The sequence below is a fragment of the Chelonia mydas genome, chromosome 15 (genome assembly GCF_015237465.2).
Source record: "Chelonia mydas isolate rCheMyd1 chromosome 15, rCheMyd1.pri.v2, whole genome shotgun sequence".
Taxonomy (NCBI): domain Eukaryota; kingdom Metazoa; phylum Chordata; order Testudines; family Cheloniidae; genus Chelonia; species Chelonia mydas.
Window position 1 is genome coordinate 21427765 of NC_057856.1, and position 25874 is coordinate 21453638.

At 39.0% G+C, this 25874-nt stretch overlaps 1 protein-coding gene across 30 annotated transcripts in view; it reads left to right on the forward strand.

The window, feature by feature from the left end:
- Nucleotides 1-25090, forward strand: part of RIMBP2 (RIMS binding protein 2) — a 279893-nt gene extending 254803 nt beyond the window's left edge. For 7 of the 30 annotated variants that reach the window (XM_043529335.1, XM_037878853.2, XM_043529336.1 and 4 more), the window contains 10 exons: nt 56-784; nt 2485-2602; nt 6348-6500; nt 9773-9957; nt 12845-13013; nt 15771-15836; nt 17226-17329; nt 19628-19699; nt 21026-21160; nt 23549-25090. In XM_043529335.1, the coding sequence (XP_043385270.1) occupies nt 56-784; nt 2485-2602; nt 6348-6500; nt 9773-9957; nt 12845-13013; nt 15771-15836; nt 17226-17329; nt 19628-19699; nt 21026-21160; nt 23549-23737 (1920 nt within the window). In that variant the 3' untranslated portion in view covers nt 23738-25090. Of the gene's footprint in view, nt 1-55; nt 785-2484; nt 2603-6347; nt 6501-9772; nt 9958-12844; nt 13014-15770; nt 15837-17225; nt 17330-19627; nt 19700-21025; nt 21161-21732 lie in introns of all 30 variants that reach the window. The other 23 variants (XM_043529348.1, XM_043529347.1, XM_043529349.1 and 20 more) reach the window with 12 other exon arrangements.
- The last annotated feature ends 784 nt before the right edge of the window (nt 25091-25874 follow it).

A 25874-nucleotide genomic window follows, 5' to 3' on the forward strand; every position in this document is an offset into this window, starting at 1 on the left:
TTTTATCACGCACTGTTTGTTCCCCACCTGGGTTTTAACATTACATACTGTTAAGGAATGCTCTAAGAATAGGGCCACTGGAGCTGCTTTTTTGGAACAGCCTGAGTTTTCACAGCAGATACACCACAGTAAAAAGCTTTTCAGTATCCCAGAAGTAGCCGAAGAGGATGTTGAATATTCTGAACTATTGCACAAACAGGGTTTTGGTATGCCCTATAAAATGAAACCTATGGTCGCTAGATGCACTAGACCACCTAGACCCTACGATCAAGACAAACAGCACAACTTTTGGTACCCAGCCAAGCACAGAATTTCGGGCACGAAGGATTTTGCTTCAGAAGACAAAGGATATAACTACAGTAGATCCTTAACGAGAAGTCCTGACAGCGGACTAGACTGTGGAAGTGAGGAAGAAGAATCTCGTTTTACTTTCAGAAATGCTTATGATTTGATTTCTGCCAATGTTGCGCCTAGCTGTTGTGCAGAGACAGATAACTGTTCATGCAGAAAAAGCACAAGGCCATTGCTTGCTCGCAGGAAAACTTTAACCAGGCAAAGCAGCATTGAAGAAGACTTTGATGGCTTGGGTCCTTCCTTTATAGAGCCCAGAAGTGAGGAGGCCAAGCCCAGTTATGAGAAGTCTGAGACTCAAAAATGCAATAAAACAGATAATTTGACTAGCAAAGATGTTCAACAAGTCTGGAAGATCAACTTACAAGTGAATGACTCTAAGGCAGCTGTTCCACATGCAGAGCCATCCCACAGAGATGCAGAAGACTCTCTGGTGTGTGAAATAAAACTTCCTTCTAACATCTGCCTGTCAAATCCATCTCTTTTCTTTCTTTTCTTTTCCTCCTCCCTCTTCTTTTGATTTTTTTTTTTCTTAAAATCCATCTTTGGGACCTATCTACTGGGGGTTGTTTTATTTCTTTCCTCCCCCCATGATTTTTTATTTATTAATCTGCATTTTGCTTCACAAGCTTCTTTTGTAGCATGCTGAAATCAGTTTAATTTGCTTTGCAACAATGATTTTCCCACAGAACAAATTACAATAATGGCTGCTTTTGTTAAAGGACAACTGAATCTAAATTTTAATTAAGGGTTAGCTGAACTATAATTTTCCAAAAGTTTGTTTTTATCTTTAAAGTGACTATCAGAATAGTGCTTTAAAAAGTAAAAATAGGTTTTATTTTTAACTGGAAAAAAAGAAAGCATTTCACGAATTTTTATTTTGATGGTCTGTCTTAAAGATTCCATTTTGTCATGTTGTTTTTGCTCTCCTCACTCCCAGATTTTCAGGAATTGCTCTTCATCTTCAGTCCTTCTCTCTGGGCAAGTACCAAAAAATATCTTCTCCCCCCAGTGACAGTGACCAAGCAAGCTTCTTGGAGTCACAGGATTCACCGTGTTTCCATTCTCCACCTTCTTCCTGCACTGTCACTTCTTTGCCCTCTTTTTTAGACCATCTCTTCTTGCCTTTGAAGTTGCAGACTGCATCTCCAAATGAGATTGCAGGCAAACAGCTTCTTCCAGAGGAACAAGCCAATGCCATTCCACATCTTAATCCGCAAGGGTGCCTCTGTGATTCTGCCTATTTGCATTTCTGTATATTAGCCCACAAGAGAGCCTTCATGAACCTGCATCTTTAGGCCTCTCTGTTCCCAAAGAGCACTAAACAAGCTTTTTAGCCTCTCAGTCTGCAACTGTCCAAAGACTGGCTGTCTCCAATCTAATGTCATATGTAAGAGTAGATTCAGCTGCTGCTGTATGCCTAGCCCAGCAGTTTATTCTGAATTGATCATTTAAAAATTCTCCTATTAAAATTGGTGCCAAGGCTGCATTTAATCTCAGTTGTTGAAAGAGATACCTTGGAAAGCATTAAAATAATATTTATTGCAAATTAGTGAACAGAAAGAGAACCAGCTGTGGTGTGAGGTGAAATTTGTATGAATCTCTTCTGCAAGGGTTAGTGACTTTTAAAAAGCCTGTAACCACAAAAGGCATTCTGAGAGGAGCAGTGTTCTCAAAGACCCCAAGAGGAGAAGGACATATACTGGTTAACGTGCTGCAAAGCGTGCAAAACAATCTAGGTAAAAAAACTAAATGCACTGACCTGACCCCATCATATACTGTCTTCACAGCTCTAATGTGAGTGGTCTTAGTCCTCTTCAGGGAGAGTTAAAAGTGCTCTGAGCCAAGTTAGTAGCAATGACAAAGGCAAAAGAATGTTTCCAAAATTATTATTATTATTTCTTTGTTCTAATGTGTGACTGCTGTTTACAAAGGGTGCGCCATTTTTCAGGGAACCATTTTTCTTTTGCAGGTTTAGGAGGCATCACTAGAACTTTTCAGCTAACCTTTCAGTTAAAAACTACGTTTAGTTGCCTTTAGAGCTTATGCTTCTGAAAGTGACTGACATGATTAACATGCCCTTTTTATGCACCCAGTTGTGTAACTTGCAAACCTGTTGTTTTTGTTTTTTAGCTTTTAGGGAATCCATCATCTACTGGACGACCTGACAGAGTGGAGCACACGGGTCGAAGATTGTCTCATGCCAGTGCAGTCCCACAAAGGTCTCGACCAATGTTGGTCCCTTCCATTGGTTAGTTGGCCTGATTGGTGCATTTCTATTCTTTACAGCCGCAGAGCTGGGGGATTGGTAAAACAAACAAACAAAGCCCAAAACCCTTCAACCGCAATAACTCTAAATCCTTTATATAAGATGAACGAAGATTAAAACCAATTTTGTCTTAGGTTAAATATGAGTGTACTGAAGATTCTTTTAAGGGTCTGAACCAAAACCCGCTGACGTCAGTGGGAGTTTCTCCATTGACTCCAGTGAGCTTTGGATCAAGATCTGTGCTTTGGTTGATGATAGCTACAATTTAAAACCTACAGTAGGTTCATTCTTTAAAATAAGTTAAGGCGTGGACATGCTATGAATATGATACCTAAAATAAGTGCAATCACCCACTCACCTATCCATCCATCCATCCATCATTCCATTCATCTACCATCAATTTGCCTTCACCTTCCATTCTCTTAACTACTTTTTGGAATTCAGCAAGGAAAGTTGAGGTTATTAAATTAAATGAGCAAAGTAAGACTGAAGTATGTCCATTAGATTTGCTTTTTCTAATCAAGCCATCTCTGTTCTGGTTAAATCATGACCTAAAATATATATTTTGCCATGTACAAGAAATTCCAAAAAGTACTGCGGACAAGATAATGGAATCAAGACACCAAGCACAAAAACACTTTCACCAAAACTTGCACACCACACAAACAACTAGGAACAACCACACAGAAACGCAAGAAACACAGGCGTGTAAATGGAGAACTGTAGCTATGTACAGAAATAAAATCTTCATGGGATGTAATTCCTCCGGTGCCTGTGCTTACATTAGAAGATTCCTTATTAACAGTATACACAGAAATCCAGACAACTCAAGGCAACATTAAGCAGTTCTGTCCTCAAGCTTTATCTGTGAATGAGAAACTTTCCACACAGAAAGCAACCTCATAGTGATACTTAATATAAGCAACACGGGTTTTTTAATTGTTAAACATGAAATGTTTTCTCCCAGTTCCTCCAATGGATACACAGCAGAATAACCATATAGGAAATTTAAACAGAAACCTTTCTGTGGTGTACAGCACCCTCTATAGATTTGTAAAGTTAGCAAGATTTTGCTCTGAAGGGGAAAACTAATGGATATTAAGGACACAATAATAATTTATAACAACTGTGGATTTTAAAAAAATACAACTGTAATTCATAAAAGCATTCCAAGTGCCTTTAATAAGAATATGTAGAGAGTATGATTCTCCTCCCACTTACACTGCTACAAATTGGTTAGTCTCTAAGGTGCCACAAGTACTCCTTTTCTTTTTACAAATCAGGAGTAACTTCACTCAATGGAATTACTGGTGTTAAAAGAAAAAAGAAAGGTGTAAAGAGAGAATCAGGTCCAGAAAGTGCATATGCAAATATCAACCTGTGACACTTATTTGAGCCAGATAATTATCAGCTGATAAACATTCTCAGTTTAGGCTGATGTTTGCATGATCAGTGTCTCCCTTTTGTTTTTTGTAGCTTTCCCCCCCCCCCAAGAGTAATTTTTTTTGTGGGGGGAGGAGAGGGGAATTAGGCCTGGAATACTTAAAATATATTGTGCATTTAAGATTTTATTTTTATCACCTGTTAAAATAATTTAACAACAAATAGTTGGGGGTGGGATTTGAAATAATTTTGGTTAAATTAATCCTTTGGATTTTCCTTTAACTCTGATTGTAATGGAAAGATGTGGATTGGGCAGGGGCCTGATTAAATACAGGAGGCCTTGCTTTCTCTAACCAAGATTGGAACCCAAGGAACTATTAAATAATGACTTCACTGTTCAGTAACTAAAGAGCAGCATTTTAGGAAGTAGATAAGAAGGAATTCATTTTTTTATAATCAGTCCACATTCAAATTGATAATTAAACAGAGAATAAAATATAAGGCTCTAATCTGCTTCTTTAGTGTGAGTTCAAGAATGCATTAGTGTATTTTGCAGTAAGTATGCTCTGTGAATGCTTTTCTGGGGAAGTCGCATAAGGATTGAATTACAATATTGTCTAACACTGATAAGACATAACCCACAGTGGCAGTATTTTCAGTATCTAATGAAAGAATTACCCTCTGGTCTTCTGTGAAATTGATGAAAGATCCTATCCAGTATCATTCTTAATGTGATGTGGTTATGGTCCAGGATTCCTAACTGCTGACTTCTTTGATGGTATTGCCATGTTTAAACAAAGAGAACAGGTTTCTAATAGTGTTCACAGGAATAGAACTAATGTGAAGCTGCGTTACCAGGCATGCAGTACACATGGCTCTCTTAACTCATCAGGGCATTTAATAAAATCAACATAACCAATTCGTTAGCTATTAAAAATGTAATTGGTGATAAATAAGTACCCATGATGTAATAATTACCCACGTCAATAATGTACGTCAGTCAAGTCAAGGATTGGGTAAAAATCACAAAATAGTCATCCTCTGAAGGCTTGCTACAGAAGACAAGAGGACGGGGAATAGATCTGCAGAGCAGATAGACTGAATAAAACCAATGTATCCGATCAAACCCTGTAACAGATCATTGTACCAACTTGATCACACTGTCCTCACTCAGGCAAAGCTCCTATTGACTTCCAAGGAAGTTTTGCCTGAGTGAGGACTGAATAAAACAGATATTATGGCTCTGTCATTACAAAAAGAGAGTTCTTTAGAATTTGGCCCAACCTTTTTTTTTTTTTTTTAGTTTTTATTGGAGCAAAACTCCCGTTAACTGCAGTTAATAGAGGTTTTATTCCATTAAGGCCCAAAGAACATAGGGCTGCCTACATCTATCAGTATGGGTTTAATTACAGTGTCACAGTTTATTCTCTTATAGAAATGTATTGAGCACTGTATATTTGCTCAGCATCACTAAAATGTTACTATTATTCTTAGGTCAGTAATATTGTTTTTATAAGGGTTTGACTGTTCATATGTTGTTCTCTCCTTGAAAATTAGCTTCAAGTCAATCAACAACGCAGTTAAAATTTTATGGTGATAGCTGAAGTTTCCAGCTATTAATTTGCCTGCATGATATAAAATGAAAGGAAATCCATAAAAGTGATAAATCAACTCCAGAAGGAATAGTTAGCAGGAGGGATCTCCAAAATTGTGATACTTCTAGGATAAATATTTCCTGGGACACATCTTTATCCAAAAGGCCTCCAATTTTAAACTTATTTTAGATTATTTCCCTGTTAGATTACAAAGATATTTCCATTAACATCTCCTTGGAAACAGAAAATTTTCAACTTAATTCTGGTTTTAGATAATCTACTTCCAAAGATGAAATGTATTTTACATTTTTACCTTGACCTTGCTAAAGTGGGACATAGGATTACAACACTGATTGTTGTTATTTATTATTTGTATTATCATAGCGCCTAGGAGCCCCTGTCATGGACCAGGATCCCATTGTACTAGGCGCTGTACAAACACAGAACAAAAATATAGTTTCCTGCCCACAGAACTCAGAGTCTGCATTTACCCTCCAGAAATCCAGGCAAGTTTCAAAAAGCACGAAGGCAAGACCCTTTAAAAAGCAAACTCCCCTTTCTGTGTGCCTCTGCTGTAGAAGAATCACTGGAGAATCAGTCAGTAAAACTGCCACACACAGTTCTGCAGGTGGTTAACCATCCTGCTATAACTGAGTCAGAAAAGAAGGTAGGCAAAGCTTGTCCTACAGGAGCCTCCACTGAGAAGACTATAAAGTATGTTTAATAGATCGTTCCCTTTTTCTCCATAGAAATTACAATGGACAGTAACAGTGAAGGCGGTCGGTCTCGGTCAGGTAGTGAGGGAAATATTTCACCTGTAAAAGAAGAAGCTTATTATCGCAGCATTGATGGACACAAGAAATGGTCTCAGCAGCGTACCATGGCCTCTGACTATAGATACGGTATGCCGACCCTTCTTCCTCCTTTCTGACACAGACACATTTAGAGCTGGGTGTTTAATGAGTGCCATTTCTGTATGACAACATTGCATGCAATGCAGAATGCAAGGGGAGCTAACTCTTAAGTCCTGTTTGCCCTGCTTCCAGGTAAGTTTATTCAGCTCAGCTCAGCTGTAAGGGAGGAAGAGCCCTTAGTCATCTACTGATAACTGTCATGCAACCAGCTTTCCATAGTGAAACAAAGTCAAAGCACACTGCATTGCATGAACCTCTGTGAAGCTACTCCTTTATCCTCCATGGCTGTTTAACATCAATTAACATCTAATGTATGCACCTTTGAACACTCATTGATCAAAAAGATCACCTTTCAACTTGATTCGTAAATCTAGCACTAGACAGAGCCAAAATGGGGAGGTTCATCATCACCAAACGTTCCATAGTGAGAAGCAGCACTACTCAAGCATTACTCCTAGTTTATTGGTTTGGCTTAGGGCTGATCTGAAGCCCCTGGAAGTCAATGGGTGCCTTGCCATTGACTTCACTGGGATTTGGATCAGACCTTCAGTGAAAGTAAAAATAAAATTTATTTTAAAAAGTATGTGTACTCACTTGTATCGCTACAAGTGCTAATTGACGTATGTAAGGTAGTAATTATCTCCCACCCATTATTGATTGTGTTTGCTGCTTCATCCCCATAAGAAGCCATTGCATAATTGTACAAAATTCTCAGCCTTTCATATCTTTACACAGTTCCCACCTAAAAGTAGTTTAGGCCAGGTCTGAAGCTGGGAGAAGCATTAAGTTTTGTGTTCATCTTTCAAATGAAGCAAAAAAGAAGCCAAAGTAAACATTTAAACAAATCAATAATAAAAAAGTGTTCTTTTTTGAGTAGATGCAGCCTTAGCCCCTCCTCTGGCTGCATAAGAGCAGTGCTGGCCCAACCCCCTCAGTTCCTTCTCTCCGCCCATGGCTGGAGTCAGAATGCTGTGTGGTGTCTTCACCAGACGCTTTTGCTCTGTTTTCTGAGACCTTTTCTTGTATATAGCAGTAGTAGTACATTAGGTTTAGTTTAAATGTTAGTTTAGAGCTCAGCCAACGTCAATGGCATTTCTAAAGGACATTTCTATATTGGACAGCTGCAGGGCGGCCAACCGGTCCTCTGTGCATACTTTTGCCAACCACTGTGCCATCACGGCTACGTCCAGATCAGATGCAAACTTCGGGAAGGCAGTCCTGCCGTCCTCCTTTAAGTAGACTCTGTGCCCCACCTCCTGCAAATATTGCTTGCATGGAATACACAACTGCACCTACTCAAAGAACTAAAAATGGTTACCTACCCATAACTGCTGTTCTTCAAGATGTGATGCAGACGTATATTCCACAATCCATCCTCTGTCCCCTCGGCATCGGAGTCTGTACTTCTGATGTTCGGTGCAAAGGAACTGAGAACATTGGGGCAGGGGAAGGGCTAGGCTCCAGTGTGTGGAGAACTATGGATAGTGCTAGGCAAAGTTCTCCAGCTACGGTGCCCAGGATGCGCACACACCCACATGGAATACACATGAGCATCATGTCTCAAAGAACAACAGTTACAGGTAGGTATCTGTTTTTTAGGTTTGAGAGCAAAAAGCTCTGAATATTTTGAACCAGATCATCAGTTGGCATAAATCAACATAGTTCAAGGACTCCAATGGAGCTATGCCAATTTACATCAGCTGAAAATCTGGCCTACAGCAGCCAGTCAAGCAGCATATATATAGCCTCTGAGCAGAATATAAATAACTGAGCCGCTCACAAGATGTCTGATTGCCTGAAACAGACATGTGACCATCCTGAATCATCATCATTCCGGTTCAGAACTGTTTTGATAAAGTCTGTGCACAACTCATGCTTGTAACTAACTCCAGCTGAAGTCCAGGAGGGCATAATTTGACCTGTCTCACTTAAAAAACACAATGTGCAATACTCTGAAGAAAAACCCTGTTTTGCATTTCCAGTCCATGTGACAGTGGAAATAAAACATCATTCAACTGGGGGGAAATCTCCGTTGCCATTTGTCCATGTCCTGTCCTTGTTCCACTTCCCTTCTGTGCTTTGTGCCTGTGTGAAGCTTCCTGGCTGGACTGTGTTTCCCACCCGTTGGCTGTTCTGCATTTCCTTATCCACCTTCTTTCTAGTGTTCTGGACACAAGTTTCAGTAGCCATCCCCTTGAAGCTGTGCCCCTCTAAATTGACCTTTTTTTAATTACAAAAAATTGTTTAACAGTGATCCGGCATTAGGAGTAGGTAAAGTGGGGAGGGTCATCTTAAAAAAAGTTCTATACTAAATCCTAAGTAAAACATTTAAATTATTTCAATAAATATAAAATCTCTATTATGCAGATATTATTAAAGCAGAAATATGGGCCTAAATATATATATATATTTAACATATAAAGTAGGCCTTCAGAAAAAAAATTGATAATAGTGAAAGTTCTGGAAGACTATGTGATGTAGCTAAAGGCCTTGATTCAGTAAAACATTGAGGCAAGAGGTTGACTCCCTGTTGAAGTGATTGGGACGTAAGCATATGCTTAAAGTTAAACATGTGATGGGCCAAGATTTTCAGCAGTGATTTAGGTGGTTTGTGTTTTGGGTGCCCAACTTGATGTACTTTGAAGGGACTGGCTTTTACTATGCATTGGACAAAGGTGTAATTCCCAATCCTGCACTGGGCTCTTTCACCTGCACAAAGTTCAATGCAGGATCAGTGTCTTAATATATCTATATATCTATATCTATATATCTATATATAGATATATATATAGTCAATATGTATTTGGCTTAAATGCAAAGGTCTAGATGGATTACAACACAACTGTAGGCAAGAAACAACTGTATGGGAACACAGCTGGATCAAAAACGTATTTTGTTGTTTTTGTTGAACCTTAGTCCCATTCACATGAGGGGTGGGACCATGCTAGCAGTAACTTTGCTTAAACACCGTTATGGCTAGTCGGGTCCTAGTGCCGTTCCTCTGAGCACTGCAAACACAGGGCTTGTCTACACAGTGCATGTTAGAGGGATGCAAGTTCTAATGTGCACTAGCGGGCTACGCCCTAACTGGCCTGTGTAGACCCTGCTGGAGCACATTATAAGTTCCCGAGTGCACAGTAATTTAGTCCCATTTCAAACAGAGATATAGGAACAAATTTCAGACCTAAATTGAACAAGTTGAAAAATTATTCTGACTTGCATTGCTGAATTTTTGCTCCCTTCTGATCTTACTTTCACAGATGGATACTGTAGTCGGGACCATCTTTCTCCAGATATTTATGAAGAATCAGAAACAGATCCTGGCACAGAGGATATTTCTCCTCGAATATTTGTTGCCCTCTTTGACTATGATCCACTGACAATGTCCCCCAATCCTGATGCTGCAGAAGAAGAGCTACCATTTAAAGAAGGACAGATCATTAAGGTGGGAATCTAAAAGCAAAGCAAACCAAAGACCTGATCATGCAAACTGGCCCTCATGGGTCCATTCACACAAGAGTTTCTAGGATCAGTGCCAAGACCTTTTCTTTAGAGCCACACACATTTACGTATCACAGGGTTGAGAACTGTCTCATGCCTAGTACTGATGGCTTTAAAAAAATGAAATAGTGGGGGTAAAATTTTCAAAAGCATCTAAGTGATTTAGGCACCTACATCCCATACATTTTTCATGGCAGGCTCTGAAGTTACTTAGGCGCAGGTCATCAAAGATGCTTAGGCAGTGCTCTGCTCACCATTGCAGTACCTACCCCCTAGGTGACCTACCACTTGGCATAATCAGTCCTGAGCTAGGCTCCCCATACAGTGCTTGGGAGAGTTAGGCACCTAAGAAAGGGATTCTCAGAAACCAGTAAGCTGAGCAGGGAGCCACCTACACTAGCCAAGCACAAAATGTCCCGGAAAGGGTCGGGGCATAGGCACCTATGCAGCTGACCGGCTCCACCCAGCTGATAATAGGTGTTTCTCTCCTCTCCTGGAGTTAAACACTGAAGCCAGGTCAGCCCCTTAAGTAGCCCATGTCCCAGCCGCTGAAAAAATGTGGTTCCTGCTCATGCTTGCCCTATGTTTCCCAATGCCCCCAGTTGTCTTTGTGCAAGTGCTGTGATGTCCTCACTGCTGTGGGTAGACTGCATCTGGCCCTCCTGCTGAGGGATCTGACAGATGTCTCCTTTTGCATATGTGTTAGATATCTTCACCACACCACTAGTCTGTACGAGCCCTGCATTGCCAGTGGTCTGAGGCACTCTTAAGGCTTTATGTTGCGTTTCTTGTGCACCCAAAACATCCACTCCCAGATGAGAAGGACGTTGACTCGCTTCCTAACGGAAGCTAATTGACATCCTACTTGTAAAGACTGTAACAATGGGTGGATCAGGCCCTATGTGTTTGTTTAGCAGATACAAAATACATGAATTACACTCTTGAAAACAAAATGTATATTTTACTAAGTGCTTAGGAGAATAACTGTTTACAATAAATATAAGGCTTGATTAATAATTACCTTCCAGGGGGGAGCTTATGAAACAGCTTATAAACCCCTCTTCAGGAAAGCATGTGCTTAAATCCTTAGACAAGATGCCACCTAAGCATGTGTTTTAATCTCTATGAATGGGACGGGCTTAGGTGCTGTTTTCCTTTCCTGAACCAGGGCCATAGCAAAGCCCCTTCTCGTGCAGTACAATGAGTGTCCCAAATTCTTTCATTGCCTCTCAAATTCTAGGCAGAGCTTGCAGGATTGGCAGTTATGATGCCAGCCCCGTGCAGCCTCCCTTTTCTGGACACTCACCAGGCTGCTATGTTTGGGTCCCAAACACGCTGAACCGGTACTTTCCTGGTAGAGTGGATAAAAATTGATGATATTTTGAAATTAAATCCAATTTTTTTCATTTCAATCATTTTTTATTTAAGTTAAATACTTTTTTAAAAAATTAACCTGTTTAAATTAAATGTGAAATTATGACAATCCATATTAAGGACCTAATTTACTACAATATACTAAAATAACTTAAATAAAAAATATTCAAGCAGTCCATGTTTGCGGCCAAAACTTTAAAGAAAGTCAAACCACTGAACTGACGAAAGTCACTGGCTAAGCACCTGGAATCAGCATTTGTTGACATGATAACCAGATTTTGACAGCAGTACTTTCTTCTGCAGGTGCAAAGAGAATATCGTCTTCATTTCAGTGTATCCAACCAGTTCAGTTCAATGACTAGTTCATTCAAAGTTGAGAAACTGGGAGTTGAAAAAACAGGAACGTTTGTTTTCTTCTTCCAGGCTATGGATAAAAATGAAGTATGATCAGGAGATCTATTGGGTTCTAAAATTCTGAACTCCAGAAACAATCAGTTCAATTCACTAACCACAGTTACACTTCTTTTGATTCTTAAATCAGTTAGTTTTAAATGCAAAACATGTTGATAGACTTATTTTTTCTTATGTATCCCACACATTTAACTAGACTTTATTTAATTAACTACAATTTGAAAATGCAGTTTGTGACTTTTAATTGAATTCCAGTTACCACCCAAATTTAGCATGGCACAAATCGTGAGCAAAAAAATAATAAATGAATCATACAGTACTGAATTTTCAAATATTTTCACAAAGACAGTTTCTTACTGTGACCTTCATTTCATTAGCTTTTGGTTAGTATGAAAGATGGGACAAACTGATTTAATTTGGATTCACCTGTTACTGGGAATGGGGTTTCGGATACAGTTCTATTATAGGTAAAATACGTTCTTGTATGTGACAAAAACACAAGTCCAGTGGCACCTAAAAAGACAGATTTATTTGGGCATAAGCTTTCATGGGTAAAAAACCACACTTCTTCAGATGCATCTGGTATGTGAGATATGCATAAATCTTAGATACACACATCATATTTCACACAAAATGTTTTCTTGGTATAACCTTGATTTTGCCAAAAATTTAATCTACTTAAAATAATAAAACTTGATCCAATTCTTCAAATGCTCACTATAGCCTCTACCACCATAAATAGTGATGCAAATAATATTAAGAATTATTGGGGGGCGGGGCGGGGAAGCTTTTAAAGGTGTTCCTCAGTTATGTTTATGTCATAGGTAACAAAACAGCTGATTTCTGCTCAAATGTATGGTATGACAATTCAGAGGTACCCAAAAAAAACCTAGGGCTCTGTTAAAAAAGAAAAATCAGAGTAGCTGTAAAGAAACCCAAACCCAAATCCATAGATACCTTGCGATCCTTCAGGGACTGTTTTGTAATAAATCCCAAATATTAAAACAACATTGATGGATCAATTTTTTTATGCCTTCAATATTTAGGTTTATGGAGATAAAGATGCTGATGGATTCTACCGAGGAGAAACTTGCACAAGACTCGGCCTCATTCCATGTAATATGGTCTCTGAAATCCAAGCAGATGATGAAGAAATGATGGATCAGCTTCTGAAACAAGGGTTTCTTCCTCTGAATACACCTGTAGAAAAAATAGGTAGGGGAAAATATATGTATAGAAAATAGCGATTTAGTGCTGTTAACTGGGCTGTTTGCGCTTTAGCTTTTTTGATGATTTGAAACGTGTGTCTAAATTTTACAGCAGTCTGCTACACTATGGGATACATTCTGTGTCAGTATCTTGATTGTGTTTTTAAAAAACTTCAGACTATTTAAGCATTTTCGCTATTGACAACACAAATGAGGACTTGCATTTCAGTACTGCACATACTGTTTTTTTTTTTAAGAAACTGGTTTTCTGAAAGATTTCTAGACACAGAACAAGATCCCACTGCTTTTGGCATATGCAGTGCTGACATGTTTGATAAATGTTATGCTCACTGCTGGAAAGCATAAAAAGAATCACTTGTTTGTTGTTCTTTTTACTCTTCTACTTTAATCTACTTTACCATAAATTTAAAGGGATGGTGGCAAAGGGTTATGCCTCACAATATTCAGATTAACATTGCATAGTCAAAAAGTTTAAAAGATATTGAGATCACAAACCAACCTTTCCTGTTTTGAACCAGTAACCTTAAATCAGTGGTTCAATGTTGTACAGAGACATATTGTAGTTATATACAAATATATTTTGAGGAAACGCCATCAACAAATTTTAAATCTTTCAAAGGAGCAATAAAACAAAAGACTGTAAACCACTAACATTGGTTCAATCTTGTTTAAACGTGAACTGTAAATGTGGCTACATAAAAACAAAAACAATCGAACAAACAAAAAATCTCTCCAGAATTGTTTGCAAGATTACAAAATGAAAATAGTGTCTTACCATTGGTTTTTTTTAAAGTACTTTTCACAAAATGAAACAATTATAGGCCCTTTAAGATCCTCAGAATTCTCAGCTCACTATTTCCCCATTTGTGTGCCAGAGCAAAAGGACTTAAGACATGTAACAAACAAAGGGAGTGAAAGAACCATGGGTAAAAGTTTCAAACCTGAGTGCCTAGAGGTAACATTTTCAAAAGTGCCTAAGTGAATTAGGAGTCATTGACTGGGATATAGGCTCCTAAATGCCTGGTTTTGACAAGTATTTAGGAAACTGAAGATGCAGATAGGCATCTAGTAAGTTTTACAAAAGCATCTGGGTAGATTAGGCACTTAATTTCCTTGCAGTTGATGTGAGGTAGGTGCCGAACCCACTTGGGTACTTCTGTAAATCTCACTAAGTGCCTGTTTGCATCTTTAGGCACCTAAATATATGTGAAAATCTGGCACTAAGTCACTTTTGAATACAGAACTTAGGATCCTAAAGCCTGGTCTACACTAGGAAATTAGGTTGGTATAACCACATCGCTCAGGGGTGTGTAAAACTCACACCACAGAGCAATGCAGTTAAAGTGACCTAACCCCCAGTGTAGACAGCGCCAGGTGGACAAGAGAATTCTTGTGTCGACTTAGCTATCACCTGTCGGGGAGGTGGAGTACCGAAACTGATGGGAGAAGCCCTGCTGTTGGCGTAAGTGGTGTCTTCACTGAAGCACTCAAGTGCTGCAGCTGCGCATTTTAAGTGTAGACAAGCCCTTAGTCTCTTTGGCTTTGTTTACACGCAGAAAAAAAAACCCAACCCAAATCAAAAATGTGGCAGTGAGTCTCAGAGCCTGGGTCAATTGACTTGAGCTCAGGCTATGGGGCTAAAAAGAGCAGTGTAGGTGTTCCCATGTGGGCTGTAGCCTGGGCTTCGAAACCCCAGTGTGGGAAGTGGATCTCAGAGCCTGGAATCCAGCTCGAGTGGGAACATTTACACTGCTACTTTTAGCCCCATAGCGTGAGCCCCACAAGCCTGAGTCATTTGACCCAGGCTCTGAGACTTGCCGGATGTTTTTTTTCTTTTTTTTTTGCTGTACAGACATACCCTTAGGCACTTCTGCAATCTTTTACCCCAACTCTATATTTAAAAACACTTATCTCAGCGTGGCCTGATTTTCAAAAGTGCTGAGCACTCAGCTCCTGTCAAAGGCAGTGAGAGTTGTAGATGCTGACCATCTTTGAAAATGAGATCGTTTATTTCGGTGTCTAAATACAATGTTAGAAGCCTAACTTTAGACCTGGCAGATTGTGGCCATTCTAAGGATCTGATCCTGCGAGCTATTTTTGCAAGCGCCATTGGCTTCTTTGTTACATGCTACCGGTGATGTCCCTCATGCTGACGGAGCAGTGAAGAAGTCTGCATCTCAGATTTTTCTAGGAGGGGGAAAGCACTTGTATTAAACGGCCACTCTATCTGTAAGCATACTTTTCTTAGTCTGGAATGTTCCAGAGTGGGCTAACTGCTAGTAACCCCCTCCCCTCCACTGCAGTTCACCTTTAAATATCTTGACACTTTAAAAGCAAGTGGCTTTTCTCTTAAATCTGGATAAAGTTTTCTAGTCACACTTTAAAGTAAATGCACAATGAACCCTAGAGTTCAGAGAATACGGAGAGTTTGGCTTAATTTTGAATTAAATACAAACCAGGTGCCTGAATGTGCAAACAAATTCACATTTCCAGACCCCCTTCTGTCACATAGTCTGCCAACGCAACACTGCTAGCAGGATCAGGCCCTAAATCTCCAGTCTGTTTTATGCTGTTATCACACATGCTTCAGTCTGAATGTCAAATCAAACAATTAACATGCTGTGTTCAGCTATGACTAATTTTGCTTAATCCTTTGCCCACATTAAATCCTTAAAAATTAAGAACTTTGAACAGCTTCATATCTTTTCCTCTTCTTTTATTTGTATGCACTCCTTTCCTGAAGTCAACTGTGACCGTTTCAAAGAGAGCACACGCTCTGTACACCGCAGATCCAGAAAGTCTAAAAGAGGTCTGTGCTAAGAAACAATAACTTGATTCAAGCTGTAAATTAGCTGAATTGCTTTGAGCTGTCTAGATTTACTTTTTATGCCTTTGATCTTTTAGAAGCAGAGAGGTCCCTAGCACTGGAGAACAGGCGTTCCCTTGTCCTAGCAGAGTAGTATGTCAAAGGGACCCATGGCTTCTTCAAGACAGTCACTATGAGTTGGTCCAAGCCACAAGAGAATTGGATCCTAACTATGTAATAATCCAGCCCTTCACTTTGGACTTCTCCTTGCACTCTGTATAAATCCCTCCTTGCATCAGCAGCTGAGATTGCTTACGTTCCCCTTGACTGGGTGTGTGCTGCAATCTCCTCTGACTGAATACTTCATTCCTAGCTATTAGGTGTGAAAGCCAGAGTGCATGCATGCTGCATACTTCCCCACTGATGAAAGTCTTCCCCTACTACCTTACCCCACCCTAGAATGCTCCAGGCTCATTGGACCAAGAGTCCTAAGGCTGCTCCTAACCAGTTTTCCTTTATCGCACTTCATAATGCTCTTCTCTAGCTCATCAGAACTGCCCTTTATGCCTGTTGTAAGTAACACTAACAAGCATGTTTCTCTTGCTGTGGCATCATCTGCAAGAATCATGCTGCTCTCATTCAGTTTTAAAATTAAGCCCATCACAGACTTCCCTGTAAATGTTTAATGTCAGTCAATAAACATTTCATCTAATTTCTGGAAGCTGTAAGTTTCACCGCCTTCCTTCTGTCGCCTGCTAAGGAAAGCTGTAAACTCATGGAATACTTGAAAGTGTGTTTCTGTAACCACAAGACTATGGAAACGTTCAGATTCATTTAAAAAAACTGATAAATCACTTGTCTTGGATCAAGTGAGAACAGTTCTGTTTCTTGTCCAACTACCCTGCCAAGAAGGGGAAGAATAATGCCAGGCACAAAATTCCTGTTGGCTTTAGCAGGAAAAAAAGACCAGCGAGTAAAAGTGACAGTCTGCTTGAAGTGAAACAGGATAGAATCCTGAACATCTACTATCCAAAAGCCTGGGGAGTAGCACCTGATGATTCTTCTAACCACAAAGATTAAAAAAAGGCATAACAAATAGTAGCTTTCAATATATATATTGCTGAGATGATTTAGAAACAGTAGGATCAACCCAGCTGTTAAGAATTAAAGACTTGCTTTGGACTCGATGTCCAGCTTGCATCAGGAATCCGTGACTATGTTAATAGATTTGGTATGTCTCTCTGGTCACCTGTCCAGCTTGCTAGAGAAATAGTCTTGAGTTGATTACTACACTGTTGAGAAAATAACAAGAAGAAAAAATTGCACCATGCTGTTTTTTTTCTTCAAAATAACTTTGATAGCTTTCCTCCCCTTTCCCTCTAACTGGAACAGAAAGGAACAGAAGGAGTGGCAGACAGCATTCTGTGTCAACACGGAGGATGGTGGCACTATACGATTATGATCCAAGAGAAAGTTCTCCTAACGTTGACGTGGAGGTATTGATTTAAACAAAAACAATTTTTTTGTTTGTCATTTATATTTCCATTGAATTCATGGGTTTGGTTTAAACACATGTTCATGAACATCTTTCAGTATTCGGCTCCGCTGTGCTGCCTTGTGGATCCAAGAAAATCATGATTGTATTATATCACAGGCCTACCTGAAAATATGGTAAATTATTTTAAATTATGGGAATAAACATTTTCCAAAGTGAAGAGGGAAAGAATATTTATCCCAAATGCACCTACCATCCTTCCTTAAGAGAGTATGATTGTCAGAAGTGTCGCAACTCACTCCAAAAAGCAGGTAGCTGGAAGCACAACTGATTTTGAAATATGGAGATGCAAAAAATCCTTAACACATGCATTCATAAAATATCAAATTTTCTCCCTTAGTGATCCACTTGGCTTCATGGAAATGTATGATGTCTAACTCTCTGTGTAATCTGTCTGTATCATGCCCTTTTAATGGTATCTTAAGAAATTATGGACTGTTTCCCAAATCTTCTTCATGGGTCTATCCTCCCTCTACCCCAGTGGTTCTCAACCTATTTACTTGTGGGCCACATATGCAGCTGTGTGTGTTATGTGGGCCACATCCACGCAATATATATACTACCTGTATGGCCCTGAGGTTGTTACCTGGCTGCAGCTTTGTGCTGATTGGGCCACAAGTGACCCACTGGCCATGGGTTGAGAACCCATGCTCTACCCTCATACATTTCCCATCAGCAACAAAGCAGGCAATGAAGCCGGTTTATGAAGTTGTCAGTTGGTGTGTCTGTGTCTTCTCTCCATGTGCTGTACCAGCTCTGGGCAGATAGCTGGCCCAGCAGACCTTGGTATTACTACCCAGAAAGACCACAGACGCAGCTCGGTGGTAAAGGCACTCGGCTTTATTGTCCATTGTCACAGATACACTAATATGTATGCCCATCCCAATGGACTCAGCTCAGCAGCGGGACTTTCCACTGCCCCCCTCGGCTGGACAAAGGGTTAAGGCAAAACACCCCAACATTTATAGACTGACAAACACAACTTACGTACCATTTATGGGTTTCATGACATCTGCTTGTTACCTCACCTTGTGTCTTGCTCCAGGTGTCTTGGGCAAAACATCCCCTATTCATCACTTCTGTCAAACCCTTTTATCTGGTGCTAATCTTTCGGAGTGTGTTCACACACATACCCAGTATCTGTTACTTCTTAGTAGTGCCGGTGTTTCAGCAATGCTAGCAGTGCCTGTGCCAACTTCCTGTGAACTGGAAGCATCTGCTTCAATATATGGCCTGACTTTGCTGACTATGGTTCAGGCCTCGGGTCTTGCACTAGGCCCAGTCCACCAGGCTCTCTTTCTCTCCCCTGCGTATGATACCTTCAGTGTCATCTTGGAGCTCCTCCACCTCCAGCAAACAGAATTTGAAGCATGCTTTTGAGAGCAGGCCAAACTCATTGTGCTAGGAGTAGCAGGCTACTCATGAAGTTATGTGGCAAAGCAAAATATACCTACCAAGGTTGCAATCTCCCCATATTTGTTACTTAAAACACACTGTAGCCTGTCTGTGGAACAGTTTTCTACATAGGGCACTTTGGAAGTCTTGGTACCCTACTAATTCATATTATTTCCATCACTTAATCAGATCTAGTTCTCAAACTCTGTAGCATTCTCTCTGTTATCGTAAACTGGAAAAACTGTAAAGCCTTTAAATAAACAGGGCCCAGATTGTCCCCACAGTTCTGCATTCAGCTCTCCCTCTGCTTCAGGAGCACTGGCCCCCATCTCCTCCTTCCGCCTCTCCAAAAAGGTTGCTGTTTGTGCCCAGCTCTGGGCAGGGGCAAAGTGGTCATGCAGTGTCTTCTGTCCGACCCCGCAGAGATTCCCCGAAAGAGTGACCTCCCATAGAGTATGGGGCTGCTGCAGCGAGGAAGTGTCCTTGGTAGCACAGCTTCAATAGAGCTATGTTACCAGCATCCTGGGGCAGACAGTAGGAGGTCATATCTCACCCCCAACTCCACAAGGGGATCCTTACTGTGATTTCCTCCCACACATTAGGATGAGCTGAACCCAGGGATTTAACGTTCAGTTTGTCAAGAAAATGCCGAGTGTATGATAGTAAAAAAAGCTTTCTGGTTTGTTCTGAAGAATATTTTGCTCTCTAATTCAACATGCAGATTCATTCAATTGTCTACTAACATGATTGGAAAAAAATTATGAACCTGATGTGCCCTCAGTGCAGCAAATGTTAATGTTTGCACAGTAACACAGCATGACCAGTCACCTTCCTCTTTCCACAGGCTGAGCTTACCTTTTGTACAGGAGACATTATCACTGTCTTTGGTGAAATAGATGAAGATGGGTTTTACTATGTAAGTTTTCTTTTCTTTGGTTTCTTAAACTACATCAAGCACAGTGTCCCAGTGTCTCTAATAGCTCATTCTACTAACAGCATCTCCAATTACTATTTAAGTATGATCTGGGAGGATTTCATTCAGGTTATCATTTCATCTTGAATATTTACTATATCAGCAAATTTATTAAACATGCCACTTAGTGATGCTATACCCTAATTCTTAGGTACAGTGATAATGTAAATAGCGCTGTTCCTGCATCTCAGATTTGTAGCTGTGTTCATACATTTCTACAAGTAACAAGAACATTTGCCTAGTGACTTTAGCTGCAATAAGTGTATCTGAACTGCAAGGGAGAAGCATGGCAATGTGAATATATGCCCAAATAGCTAATAAAATTGTAACTACCACAGCTGAAGTAACACCGTTCCAATCAAATGTTTCTAGCCACCCTTTTGCTGCAGGCTCCAGTCAGTAAAGGGACACAGATTAGAACTGCACTGAGATTGTTAGTTAACCATGGTTACTTGCATGGGGTGAAATCCACTCCATCTACATAAAGCCTGTGCACTACGGCTTTATGGCGGAAAGGTGCAGAGCAACTGGGGTGGTGAAATACACCCCTCTGACCCATGGTTAGCAGCTGGAATAACAGTTGTCTGCTGAAATTAGAGCCACAGCCCCTCCCCAGCAGCTGCAAAGGTGTTTGCAGCCCCTGGATCCATGTAAACAAGAAAATGGCACCTTTTCTCCATCTATCTCTATCCTATATTGCACAGGAGGGACAGGAAATGGGCAAACACCCCTAAGAGGCTGCTTCACCTGTTTTTCCTTGTGCATCTGCTATCTAGGGCAGAAATGGTGTGGAGGGCCTTGCACATCCCTTTGCAAAGTCAAAAAAATAAATGCAAAAGAAGATATTAAAAGGTCTTAGCTACTCAATATATGGCATAGCCTTCTCTGCCCCCACAGTGACTTTAATATTGTCAAAGACGTGGACGCATAGCTTAACCATAGGTAATCTAAACACATTCTTTTAATATACTGGACCCATAAACTTCACCTGAAATTACAGAACACTTTCTTCCTATCTTTTCTTTAGCCTCTTTTCTTGCAAGATAATTTGCACCTCAATCACAGGATCGGAGCCAGGAAATCTCAGTTCTGTTTCTAGCTCCATCAGATTTTGTGTGTGATCTTGGGCAAGTCACTTGCTCTTTGCTCCCTTCATTTCTCCATTCATGAAATACAGACGAGTAGCTCTCTATCTCATAGGAGTGTTGCATGTTTACAGGCATTCATATTTGTAAATAACTGCAAAAGCAATTGTTTATCATATTGCAGGGTGAACTTAATGGACAGAAGGGGCTGGTTCCTTCAAACTTTCTTGAAGAAGTGCCTGATGATGTAGAAGTCTATCTTTCTGATGCACCATCACGATATGTTCAGGATACACCACTGCGTACAAAAGCAAAAAGGGTAAGCAACTCCACTAAAAAATAATTTTTTTTCAATTTTTCCATGTTATACCATCTCATTTAGTTTGGATATTATTTATGACATTTTAAAATCCACATACCCATTTTAGGTATTTTTAAGAGTCATCTTAAATATGGAAAGATTGCACTGATCTTTAATGTATCATGAGCATTTATAATTATGAACCTAATTTTAAATTAAGAGATTCTGGTGAATGAAATAAAATTTTAACTTCATCAGCCTTTTCTAGTGAAAGTTCTTACTTCCTCAAACTTAAAACTATACACATACACATTACCTAGATTAAAACAGGAAAAGTAGCTGGGGATGGGGAAGGAGTGGGACAGCTACTCCCTGAAACATAAAATGTAAAGATAGCTGATTAACAATAATTTTAACCCTTTTAAGATTTAGTCCTACTAACAACAGTTAACTGCCCAAACCTTCCACTTTATGAAAGATTATTCATGTACAGAGTATTTCATTTTTGTTTTGTTTCATCACTGCAATATTTTTATATATTATATATTTTATATATATTTTTATTTTTTTGCTCATCTGCTTGGAAACAGAAGAAGAGTGTTCATTTCACACCTTAATAAGGCAATGTAGCCTTCACGTAAGTGAGCAACTGAAGATACCAATAAAGATATCAATTAAAGCCACTTGACAATATCTAATGCAACAGTCTTGAAACTTAACTGTGAAAAAAAGAAATATGTCTCCAAAATCAATGGCCCCAAAGTAACAGGATACAGACATTTACTGTATGTACTTGTAACTCAGTGTTTGCATGAGACAAAGAAATCCTCTGACATGGCTATTAAGGGTTCTTTTCCCCATCTAATTAGGGTTAACTTTATGAAAGTCAGCACTTGGAACATATTTCTCCATGAGCTAAATGTTTCTGTTTACATCAAAAGAAGTGTTCAATGTCTAATTGTGCTACAGACAAAAGCTGCGTATTGCATTGTTAGCTAACCTGAGATAAAGTTCCTAAATACAGGAAAAAAGCACAACACCCACCCTTAAATAATAAGCAAGTGAGTTGTAAGCAGATAAGTACAGAAGTTTACAGGGGTATAGAGTTCTGAAACGTAATCACAAATATCTGCTTACACTGTCTGCCTTAAAATCTGTTTCCCACAATCAATTGTACCCCAGTTTGCTATGACTATATCCATTCAGTAATTCTGAAATAATGCACACACACACACCCGCCCCCATATGCCACAGTTTACTAGGACTGTCCGTGTCAGTGCAAATGCTTATGAAACACTTTAGCAGTGGTTTGGTTTACCAATGCAATAAAAAGTGTCAATATGAAACATGCAGCTCACCCAATGAATGCATTAGACTAAATATATGGTATCTTCAGGTGTACGTTGGGGTGCTTTACCAAGTTGTTTTTCATTAGAATTAGACCTTGATTTAAAAATCAAAGTAGGCTTGAAGTCCCTTTGCTTAATAAACTGTTGCACAATAAGACAGCAAACTGCTAAATGTATTAATGTTGTCTTAACTGGCATTAAAGATAACAGGGATCCCTGAGGCATGGTTTATACTACACAGTATCATCTAACAACATACAGTACCACATTTTGTCAGCAGGGCACAGTAGTTGCAATAGGATGCGTATAAATAGTTTAGTAGTTTCATTCAAGTGCTTTTGATGATTAAAATAGCTTTGTTTAAAATATTTAGGAATGCTGTCATGTTCTAAGTATTGTACAACAAGGGTTTAGCTTCACCTGGCAATCATATAGCTGCAGCACACACCAAGCAATCAGGGTCTTTAAGCTTTCTTTGATTGCAATTAAGGTTCATTTTAGCTTTTTTTTTTCCCCCCTCCCCTCTTTCTTTCAACCAGTGTGCCATCTTCTCAAATACGTATATACAGTATGCTAACCTGTTTTAAGAAAACGTGTTCAAAGGACATCAAAAATTTTAAGTGATAATCATATACAGTTTGAACATACAGTAATTCCTTCTGAAAACTGTTTGGTGTATTTAGATGGATCTATAGTATATAATCCACTTTGCTGTTTAATTTTAAGAGTGCTGAAGTACAAAATTTGTGATTTTTGCCAAAATGATGGCAAAGTTAAGAGTCTCCAGCTCTGTTCAAAAATGTACCAACTTGAGGACCCACTGAAGTGTGTATTTTTTGCTGTCTATACCTTTGCTCACAATTTTATTTGTGGGAAGCTGTATTTATGTATTGTCTGTATTTCCCTATGGCATACTTAAAACTATTGAAAGAAGAATTGAGCCAGCCCTTTTTTTTTTTTTCTTTTTTAAGTGGGTAATAGGACAAAAATTGTTACCAACTTTCTTGATGATGAGTGCTTTCAAACATTCAATAAACTAAAATAATATACCTAATAGGTTCCTCCTGAGAATACAGGTACATCAAGGAGAGCACCATCTCCCACAGTCCATCTCCATTCTGGGTCACCTACGTCATCTATGGGTTCTGGTAGTCCCGGGAGAGGCAGGGAAATGTCCTCGAAAAAGAAAAAGGGGCTGCTTTCCAAAGGCAAGAAACTGCTGAAAAAGCTGGGTGCAGTGAAATGATTCATTTACTTCTGGACAACTTGTAAAGCTTCCAAGCTATGGTTTTTTTTTTTTTTAAAAAAACAAAAAAACCCTTCAAACTAGGGCTTTCATGACTATAACGTACATCTTTACAGAACCTTTGCATTTTAACACCAGAGAATTATGTGACTTGTTTGATCAAAACAGCAAGAAAAAAAGAAGTGGACTTGTTGCTACTAAAGAGCAATGTTGTCAATATCTGTTTTTCTTCAAAAAAAAGATTTTGAGGAATTAAGACTAGAAGGATATCATCTTTTTATTTCAAGGCACCTCCACACCTCTAACAATATTGGATAAATCTCTGCCTTTATTCTCCTTTAACTTTGGGGGAAGCAGTAAAATCTTATTTGAGCCCTCTTCAAAAATGCTCACTCCAAACTAGCCTAACGTTTATCTTAAACAAAAATGGTCTTGAAACTCCTAGTTTACTCAGCCTTGATGTTTTGCCTTATTAATACACAATGATTCGTACTGTCTAAATATACAGCGTATACTTTCTATGTACTGTGTATTCAAATGTCTTTTCAACCTCACAGACATGGTAGTTTAAGATCAAGTAATGTGTTATTGACTCCATTTAATGTCTGATGTAATTTTTTGGAGGCTGAAAATGTTGTGCAGGATGAATTTTTAAACATTTGTATGAGTTCCTTTAGCAAACATTCAGTATACTAACATGAGGTAGCGCCTAAACTATCCAGAGAATGCACACAGTGTTTTAATAATTCAAAATCTTGTTTTATAGCTCCTGGCACTAGTGTGAACGTTTCAGTATTCTAAACAGTAATCATCTTTGCTCCCCAAGTGTTCTCTCTTGTGGAAGTGCAGTTTTAAGTTTAAAAAATCATTTTTCATGTTATTGATGTCAGAATCAAGATAAAATGCATGTCCTAGATGCAGCAATGAAAGAGGTGTATGTTATACACACAAGCTGTAGCCAGTTAAAAGGCTCTACCAATACAGTACAAATCTTTCAAAACACTAATTCTAATATTGGCTTCTTGATTAAAACAATCTTGCTGGCAGACATTGGCAGTTACTATTTTGTAATTCTTGTCCATTTGTAAATTGTTTTTACTGTTTATACATACTTTTCAGACTGCCTTTCTTTTGTAATTTATGGAAGGTTTATAAATGAACGATCAAAGCTTTCCCCATTGTGTCTTCAAAGAATTATAATGTAAATTACTGTAAGATACTGTGTGCTAGATTTATGAAATTAAAGAAAACTACTGGCCTAAATTTGTGGTAAAGTATTGTGTGGGCGTGTGCATGTGTACAGTTATTCATGTGTAAAATATTTTATATAAATAAATTTGATATTTTGTAGAATGTTTGTTCTGGATGTTTGTTACTTTAAATAGTCACTGTGCTAGCCTTCCCTTACCCTTAAAAAAAAAAAAAACGCATGACATCAAACATTACACTAGCTAATGGCAGGCTGTATCCCAACACTGTTAAGGTATTCAGACAAGTGTACAGCAATGCAGAGAATAATTTTCAGGTAAAGAAGTTCTTTAACTAACTAGCTGCTTCCAGATATCTAGAAAAGAAGGTCCTAAGAATACAAGAGAGTCAAGCTCCATAAAGGAGCTTATAGTGACCACTACTGATTAAAAAGAAAATCAGTTAGTTGACAGATTTGTTGCAGTGACAATATAGCTGTAACATGTATTAACTGCCCTTGAAGATTAGACTCTTTTTAAAAAAAATCCTGGTCCAGGATATTTGTGTTTATATATAATTTCTATCACTTAACACTGTTTGATGATCACTTCTCCCTGACCCTCTGTTTCATATCAGCCTTTCCATCTGAGTAAAAAAGCTGCACCGTACTCAGTAGAGTTTGTTGGGGAAGCCAGTTCCCTTAAGTTCAGAACAACTGGGTAGACCATGCCTGTACGCATTGTTTGTTATGTGCAGTTCTGCTTTTTTGGTACTATTTACTTAGTGCATTTTTGAACAGTGGAAGTGTTCAGTTCAGTATGTATATTGCTACTCTACAGTTAAAGTAACGTGAATACTTAAGTGAGCCCTTGGGTTCTAAAATTTCTCAGTTTGCAGTTCAAATGCTGATGCTTTAATTTGTTTACCATTAACAAGCCAACAGACCAAG